We start from the raw sequence: 9,185 nt of genomic DNA, 5'->3' as shown, positions 1-9,185 counted from the left end.
GTTTACAAACAAGCCCCGTATGTACAGGTGGTGTGTGCTGTCTGTGGCTGTGGTAGTTGGGGGAGTGGAAACGCTGAGTATTTTCCTGTGGTGTAAGATTAGTCTTGGCTGTAATGTCTCTCTAAGGAGCTGCTCTAATTAATGCAGAATACTCTAGTTACTACTTAATAAATACCAAGGCCCTTCTAAATAGCGCAAAATTAAGAGCCTTTATTCAATAGCGCCTACAGTTGAGGTCCGAGTTAATCTTTCAAACACTTTGGTGCTTCCTGGCAGTGGCCATGTTAGGGACATGTGAGGGAGCGGAAGGCGAGGGGCCCTCTCTGGGTGCCAGAGTGCTCTGCCCTGCTCTGGCTGCCTCAGTGCAAAGGCCCCCAGCAGAGGAAGGATGGCAGAAAAGGTACTTTCACATAAAAATGCTGCCAAAGGAAGGGCAGGGTCACCTAGTCCGTACGCAGCAGTCAGCGCTCCTCCGGGCTGACCTCCTCTGAAAACAGCAGCCGTTTCTCTGCCGTCTTCGTTGCTTGCTCCCCGGTTAGGCAGCGGCACGGATGAACGGAGAGAAATGCTGAGTGTCTCCGGGCCTCGGCGGGCCTGAGCGCCCTGGGGCAGACGGCGGAGCCGGGTCGCTGTTTCGGGGGTCTCTCCTAAGAGCCCGGAGGAGCCCCGCGCCCTGCCCCGGAGCACCGCGGGGCTGCGGGCGCCCGCCGCGCCTCGGGCTTAGCCCGGCAGCGGGGCGCGGCCGCCCTGCGGTGCGATGCGCGGGGTCCGGCCTTGCCTACGGGCGTCGCCGGGGCGGGCCCCGGCATCGAGGGGCGCGGGGTAAAGCGGCGGGTCTCCCCCGCTCTCCCTCCGCCCGCCGGCGCGGCCCCGGCCCCGCGCAGCACGGCAGCCCTCCGCGTGTGCGCAGTGCCCTTAGCGCGGCGGGACGGCAGGCCGCGGAGTGCGGCCGGGCAGGAGCACTTTGCCTAGGCGTCCCGTGAAAAGGCTGCGATTCTCATGGCAGCTTGGGCAAAAGGCGGATGATTCCTCATTTTCTCTTTGTAAATAAAAACGTTACCTTCCAAACTGTACTGTGGCTCGGCTTGATAAATCTGGAGCCTTTTTTTTCGTTGTATTGTGTTGTATTGTATTTTTTCCAAGCAAGGGTGCCAGTGCAACTCGCCCTGTAGCGCAAACGGACCCAGAAAGAGAGAGGAAGATAAAATGAATTTAAATTCCAAAGGGGTTTCAGTGCTGGTTTCCTAGTCCCCGAGTCAGCAATGTGTTTGTGAAAATTCAGTCTTTTTGTCTCTTAGAAAAAAAGGGCTAAATCTACATCGGTGGCCCAGTCTAGGTTTGCTATTCTTTGCATTTTCTATTCAAGTGAATGAGAGTGAATGAAGTGGCCTGGGACCCTTTATTTGATCTACTCAATTGCATAAAGTGACAGAATTCTAATATATTTGTTTAATGCTCTTCAATGGGGCTTTCACTTTCTAGCTTGCAAATGAAGCCTCGATCTGCAAAGTTTTGTCCTTTTTTTCTTTCCACCTTTTTTTTTTTCCCTGGCAGAGAGACCATATTTCATAACTTGGGCCACGGTTTGAAGTGATTTCGAGAGGAGTTTTAGACTCGAAAAGTGGGAAATAAAGAAACAGATGTGAAGTTATTGTAAATTCTTATAGTGGGCTCTGGGGCTATTGTAAACCCACTGCAGGCGGTCCAAAGCCTCTCTTTTTCATGCTGTAATTGAAACATATTAATTAGATAATTTGTTGTTAGTTTAAAAGAAACAAATACAGCCCCTCCAAGGCTTCACAGTCTCGGTTTCTTTTTGTTAATAAAAACAAAACAAAAAACCCCCAACCCACAAAGTGATATTTATGTTAAGATTCCGAGATAATTCGTCACTGAAGTTGATGAAGCTGCTAAGTTTTTTCTGCCTTTCCCAAGGAACCACTTTTGAAGAAAGGCTGGCTCATAAAACTCCCTCACAGGGGTCGCCGGGGAGTTCTTTTCTCCCTACCTGGCACAGACCGCCCTTCCCCGCAAGGCGCGGTCCGAGAGAAAATAAATATTCTGGGTGAGAAAGAGCTGGCTTTCTTCAATAGAGGATTCAGCCTTGTGGGGTGGTGTCTTGTCACACGTCGAGGGGAAAGAAAACAAAACAAAAAAAAAAAAAAAGAAAAAAGAAATATCCCGACGAGAAAGGATTCACATACCATGCACTGACACGAAGCAAAAACCCGAGTCGCCAAGCGCGGCTGGGTTCGCGGGCTTACCTTGCGCAGCCGGGCTCAAACTCATCCGCCGGAAGAAAAGAGCTTTTGCCTAGAACGAACGGTCTCTTTGCATCAAGTACGCCTAGCTTATAACGTCTCGCTGGCAAATAAAATAAAAAATAAGGAAATCCCCCCCCCGACCCCCACGAAGTGTCTAAACACGACGGAGGGCTCGGCCGCGGCTGATGCACTCGCCCCCCCTCGCCCCTTCCCTCCGCGCTGTTGTCTCTTGCTGTTCCATTTCAGATCTGTGTTTATTGACATTGGACTTGAGCCATTAGGGAGATTTAACAAGGCAAAGCAGTAAATTCGAGCGAGGCGCTGAGCCGCGTACTTGTTTGAAATAAGCGTCGCAGCCTGCAGGGGAGCGGGCGCGGGCGGAGATGCGCCCCTGGGCGCGGCGGCGGCCCCGCGGGCTGCGCGCTGGCGGCCGCGGGTGGCGAGGGGCTCCTCGGGCTTGGGCAGTCTCGGGCAATCGCAGAGATAAGGAGGAAAATGGCACTTTAAAAGTTCGGTTGCGAGTCTTACTATCGGATTACGTAGGGAGGAAGCTATTGCACCTTTTGAAAATATTTTGCTTTGGGGCATAACCTTTTCAGATGGTTATCTCCGCTGATTACTGTATAGTTTTAAAATACCCTGAACGCGCAGCTTCATCTTCTTAGCTGAGCTCGGATTTCATCTTTGAGGATTTGTTCTGACTACTAGATCTTAAAAGAAAAAAAGAAAGGAAGGAGAAAAAGAGTCCTCGTCGTCTAAAAATGTAGGTCATCGCTTGTTTAGGAAAAGTTTGTCGAGTTATGTGTCCATTGATCTGGTGATAAGTTTTGAATGCTTTCTTTAGCTGATCGTGTTGATATAATCGTGGGTTGGACTTGATGAATGAGTTCAGTTGTCCCCCATCTGACAAGCTTTAGCAGCTTCATGCATTTTAATCAGCTCAATGATTCATGTATTTTCCACCTTTTTTCTGTGTGTGGGATCCGTTCTCTTTAAAAAAAATGGTCGCAACTGGATTAATTACCCTCTACATTAATCTTAAAACTTTTGCAAGGACCTTGCGGTATGTAGCGAGGAAATGGGGATGTCACTTGCGCTGCTTATGGTCCAGAAATTCAGAGAGAGATCAGGCAGAGGCAAAACAATGATGTAACATCATTGCCGTAGAATTAGTGAATCCTGTCCGTTCATTAGAATACAATGTCGTTTTCCTGCTAATAAGCCGTTAAGTATTCGGTTGTCTCATAACTACGCTCTTGGCGTAAACGGCCTCATCTCCGAGACACTTATTTACTAATTTCACTAGATTGCTTCTATCATTTGCAACAGTTACGGAATCCTTGTAAAATCCCTGAAAGAATTGGAGAACCCCACTGGAAGGTGCCCGGGATCCAGTTTTCATTGTAACTACTTTGCCCTTACTTTTTAAAAGGGAGCGTATATTGGCTTCCAGAAAAACGGGTACAATTTTAAGCGTTAGAGTTTGCAACCTACCGGTTTTGGAAAGTGTCATCAATAGAGATGGAGAAGTTATAGCAGTGGTTGGAGTGGCCGCAACGCTTGAGGAGGTTTCAACGACAGGTAAAAGGCTACAATAGCTAACTTTTACTTGAAAAAGATTTTGAGATGCCACTTGTAAGAAAAACCACAACTGACAAAAATTCAGAATTCTCAGTCTTAAAAAGTAACTAATTCTTTAAAGATTTTATGGTTGCTCTGTATTATAGAAGCTCACTAATTTTTATACTTTTTAGAGAAAAATTGACTGGGAGTACGTAGCTGATAAGTATACATACACACAGGCGTAAACGTAATACGTGTTTATAGTCGGTATAAGTGTATAGGGCACAAATGCGTATGTGTGTATGCATATGTGTGTAGATATATAGATACAAAACCCACAGAACACACTTAGGTATGTTATCTCTTCGGTAAACCGGCAATACTCACAATTTTATCTAACGTGCTATGTTAATACTGTATTTATAGTAACCTCCCGTGAAAAGGCTGTTTAGATTCTAATCTAAATATTGGAATAACGTCATTCCTTTTTCATGAACTAATGCTGTTACTTTTCTCGTGTAAACTCTTTAATAAGACAAATAAGAAACTAAATCTGCATTTACATATTTTAATGAGAAAATATTATTTGGACGACTAGGTTCATAATTTAACGTAGACACTTTTTTAACCTTTGTCTTAAAACACACATGCTGGGAACAAGAACACCAATATTTAAAATGCCATGCTTATTCTGTACAGGAAAAAAAAGTTAAAAAGAAACGTCTTTACAGTTTCAATAGACACTAATGCCGTTGGGGGGGGTGTCTTTTTTTTTTCTTAACTTAAGCAGTTCACAACAGAACGACAGTTCAGTTTCCAGCAAACTACCTAAAACTAGAAAGGAGTATATCAAACAAAAGTGCATTTTACACATTTTATAATCATTCCTATGCACAAACATTTACAGTTTCCCTAGCCCCCTTTCTCTTGTCTGCAAAGCTCCAGCAGAAATCAGGATGACCCCCACAGTTTGTACCTGCTGTTGTGTTACTACTCCACATTTCACCAGTGACTTCAGCAGCTTTTCTCAAGCTGTGCCGGGTTGTGTGCTTGGTAACAGGTTTACTTTTATTATTGTTGTTATTATTATTATTATGTTTGTTTGTTTTTAAGCTATGAAATAAATAGCTACAAAATTTAAAAAACAAAGAAACCCTCGGCTCCCCAAACCTTCAGGTTAATCAGAAGTTAACAGACAAACCAACTTCTCTTTCTCTTCCACCTGAAAACCACAGTAAACATCCACGTTACAACAGGTACTGCAAAGGGGACCTCATCTGATTCACAGTACAGATGCAAGTTCAGTATTTACATTAAAACAGGCGCTTTGTAAACAATATAGGTATGGAGTGAGTGAACGGGTGCCTTCCCGTTGCACGGCGCCCTGCTCCCGCCGCGCTCCCCACGCTCGCCCCGCGGCCCCGGCCGCAGCCGGCAGGGCCGCCCGCCGCCCCCCTGCCCGCCCGCCGCCTCCCTTACCTGCGGGGCCCTGGCTGCCAGCGCACCGCTCCGTCTTAGGGGCGACGCAGCCCGCGGGTCCCGCAGCCTTGCCCCGCGGGAATCCTGCCCTTTGCGGTGCAACGAGACACGCACGGGCGGACACGCACCCGCACAAAGGACACGAGCGCTTCCCGGCGTTTCCAAGATCCAAGCGTTTGCTGCTTGGAGGCTGGAAACGTCGCTGCTCTCATGCAGCGAGACTGCAGCCATTTCACACCGTTCATGGTTTTAAAGGTCGGTCCTATATAAACCCCTGCTCTTCCCCAGACAAAGGAAGGGAAAGAGGCATCGCCGGGCCGGGCTTGCCTGGTCCCCGGCGAACCGAAGATGCCTGAAGTACTTTTGGAAAACTAGTGATGCATATGGCAGTTCCTACCGGGCGGGGAGGGGGGCGGGCCGGGTCGGGTCGTTTTGCCTCAGAAGAGCGGAAAACTGAAGTTCGGAACCGGGAAAGAAGCGGAGAGGCGGAGGAGGGCACGGCTGGAGGGGCGAAGCAGAAAGGGCAGCTCACGCGAACGGCAAAGCTCACTCTCCCGCGGGGAGCTGTCGCCTCTGCTTTCGAGGAAAAGAGAAGAGAGGGGGGAGGAAAGAAGCGGAAGGCGGGAGAGAAGGGGAGGGAGGGGAGCTCCGAGGAAACTTTGGGAGAAAGGGAACGGCGGAGTCCGTGCGGGCGGCCCGGGTCAGTGCACCGCCACGGAGTGCAGGGCGGGCGCCGGGCTGGTGAGAGTCTCGCTGGGGGTGGCCGGGCTGCTTTGGCTGGTGGCCGTCTGCGAGGACGTGGGGCTGAGGGAGGGCGGCGAGTTCGAGAGGATGGTGGGGATGGGCGCGGGCAGGGCGGGCAGGGCCGGCACCGCGGCGGGGGTAGGCTTGATGGGGACGGGGATGGCCGGCAAAGTCTGCCCCCCATGGCAGAGCGGCTTAATGGGCACGCCGTAGGCGCCGTACTCGCTGCTGGCCATGGAGATGGGGGTGGCGGTGTCGATCATGCCGGAGCTGTACATGTGGGGCCAGCCCGTGCCAATGGAGCTGCCCACCGTAGTCAACTGGTTGGGGAGGGGGTAGGCGGCCGGCATGGGCTGCATCGTGGAAAAGGCGAGGCCCCCGGGCATCTTGTACTCTCTGGCGATGATGTTCTCGATGGCGAAGGGGTGCTTGAAGCTGGAGGGCTGGGACACGCCGAGGTTGTACGTGGACATCTGGGGCAGGTGGGTGCCGGTGGCCGCCAGGGCGCTGAGCCGCAGCTTCGCCTGCTGCTGCAGGTACTGCGCCGCGTCCGCCGGCTTGCTGGGGGCCAGGTGGTCCGACTTGACCACCTTGAAGCGCTTGCGGCGGCGCAGGAAGCTGCCGTTCTCGAACATGTCCCCGCAGCTGGGGTGCAGCGCCCAGAAGCTGCCCTTGCCCGGCTGGTCGGGGCGGCGCGGGATCTTGATGAAGCAGTCGTTGAAGGAGAGGTTGTGGCGGAGGGAGTTCTGCCAGCGCTGCGTGTTCTCCCGGTAGTAGGGGAAGCGGTCCATGATGAACTTGTAGATCTCGCTGAGGGGCAGCATCTTCTCCGGGGAGCTCTGGATCGCCATGGCGGTCAGCGAGATGTAGGAGTAGGGAGGCTTCTGATCACTGTAAGTGTTTCTGCCCGGGCGAGGCATCTTCGCTAGGGGACCCGCGGAGATCTGCAGAAGGGCAGCGACAAGGAGGGGGTCGAGGGTGGGGGGAGAGGGGTGAGTCCGAGAGGATTTGCACCGACGCCCGGCCGGGGCAGCGGGTGGGTGTGGGGCCGGGCTGGAGAAAGAAGGGCACGGGGAAGGGGCACGGCGGACCTCAGCCTTCGGGGGGCGGGACGGGGGCAGGGGAAACCAGCCCGGAGCTCTGCGCCGCCGGCGGGGGAAAAGCGATGCGCCTTTCTCCCAGCTCCGGCCTCGCTCAGCCTGGCCTCCCCGCAGCAGCCCGCGCCCGTAAAGTTACTCTAGTGGTAGCTCTGCCTTCTGGTCTCGGCGAGGAGGAGAAGGGGACCCCCTCCCATCCCATCCCCTCCCCTCGTCTCCCACCCCACTCCATGCCAGCCCTGCATATGCCCACCTTAAAGTTGCTGGAAGTTGACAGTCCGCATCCGGGACGCAGCTGGGAGTCCGGGCTCTTTCCCACCCCGCTCCTCCGGCGTGTCTCTAGCTCCTTTCCCGGCCACTCTGCTCCGGTTTAGTCCTGAAGAGGCAGCGAGCTGGCTTGGTTTTGGGAATCCTCTTGTACACCCCTCCCTTCTCCGCGGGCTGAATCAGCTTCTTTTACACCACCGGCAGCTGGACTGTAGCAGAGGCTTGTTTGCTTCTCTGCAGCCGCGATGAGCTAAGTAGTTGCCTCCATGTCCTTCCTCTAACCATCTGATAGTTTTATGTGGTGACATGAGCAGAAAAGACCCCTGTAGAGGCGCTTCATTAATGTGCCACTTCTTTGCTATCATATGACAATCGCCTTGGGAGCAGGGGGAGGGGAGCGGGGAGGAGGGGGCTGGAGAGAAAGGCATAATCTGGTTTCATTTACACCTATTTACATGGACACCTTGGGCCAATGGGAATCATTTCCATTTGAAGACAAGGCGAGGGGTGAAAAGGCTCCGCCAGCGGAATTGCAGTGCGATGGTACCCGGTGGCTGGGGGTGGGGGGGAAGGTATGCACTAACCTCTCTGTGGACTTTGCAGGAAGCTTAGTCTGCAATTCACACTTACAAATGGAGGTACCGAGCAGTGGGATGTTTGACATGGAAATTGCTTGGCTGTGGTATTCTGTTTGTTCTGCATTGTTATCTGATTTGTATTGTTGGCTAACTTAAGGCGAGCCTTTTTCCCTGTAACGAGAGACTTTCTCTTTGCCAAATCCGCTCTCCCCGAGCGAAGGTTCTTTCGAGGAGAGAAAAGATCGGGGCTCCCCCGTAGCCGCCCCTGGAAGTTTCCTTCCCCCCCCCCCCGGCCCAGGCAGGACCGTTGCTCTAGTTCCGCGGACCTGTTGGTGCAAAGCCGTGGGAGTCGCCTTAAAATTCGCCGCAGCGGCCGGGCTCCTGGTCCGCGGCCGGGGCACAGCCCCGGTGTGCTCGGTGCCGAGCTGCTCTCCGCGCCGCTATCCGGCTCCCGGGGCCGGGGGCCGCGGCGGGCAGCGCCGGGGCGCAGCTTGCGCGCCAGCCGTCCGACCTCGGGGCGGGGGGGTCCCGCAGAGCTGGTCTGGGGTAACCGGTCCGTGTCACCGGTTGCTGTGCTAAATATCGTCAACCTGACGCCTTCTGCGGGGGTTTCCGTGATGTGTCTCGGGCTGTTCGTGTGCCTGTGTGCTGCTCGGTGCGCACTTGTGTGCGGAGGAGCAGGCAGGATGTGTAACACCCGAGTTGCGGCGCTCTCTGCTCCACTGTACTGCCTCCTCCCCGGGAACCGAGGCCCGATCCTGGAACCGCAGCCCCAGCGAGCAGCCCCGCTGCCAGCCGTGTGTCCTGGGGGCAGGATCAGGCCCGGAAGGTCCCAGGCTTGCCCTGGCATAGGAGGGAAGTTTGTACGATGTGTATTCCCGAGGCTGCGGTGCATCCTGTCACCCTAGAGCCAGAATAAAAGATTGTCTCGGGAGCTGCACGCCCTGGGAGGAAGAGCCTTTGTGGTGAATACACATACGCTCCATTAACAATATTTTCGGAGTCGGTCAATAACTCACCAAAACGTAGCTTAAACACGATGAATTTAGGAGATTAAACAATTTCATTAATATTGAAATGGCTGCCGAGGCTGAGCGCGCCCGCTTGAAATGCAAGCGCACGTTTTTCAATATTAACAGAAGTACTTGAAGAAAAGAATAATGTCACCTTCTTAATTCAGCAAAAATAGCTGG

The 9,185-nt window shown here is 52.9% G+C and overlaps 1 protein-coding gene across 1 annotated transcript; it reads right to left on the bottom strand.

Moving 5' to 3' along the window:
* Nucleotides 1-6,007: 6,007 nt before the first annotated feature.
* Nucleotides 6,008-6,970, bottom strand: FOXB1 (forkhead box B1). The gene has a single exon (XM_076348723.1). The coding sequence runs from the start codon at nucleotides 6,968-6,970 to the stop codon at nucleotides 6,008-6,010; it is 963 nt and encodes a 320-aa protein (XP_076204838.1).
* Between the last annotated feature and the right edge of the window lie 2,215 nt (nucleotides 6,971-9,185).

The sequence above is a fragment of the Aptenodytes patagonicus genome, chromosome 10, assembly GCF_965638725.1.
Source record: "Aptenodytes patagonicus chromosome 10, bAptPat1.pri.cur, whole genome shotgun sequence".
In the NCBI taxonomy this organism is placed as follows: Eukaryota; Metazoa; Chordata; class Aves; order Sphenisciformes; family Spheniscidae; genus Aptenodytes; species Aptenodytes patagonicus.
This window is presented reverse-complemented; position numbering and strand designations above follow the sequence as displayed.

Coding starts and splice junctions, on each gene's coding strand:
- FOXB1 (XM_076348723.1), bottom strand. CDS start 6,970: ATGCCTCGCCCGGGCAGAAACACTTACAGTGATCAGAAGCCTCCCTAC.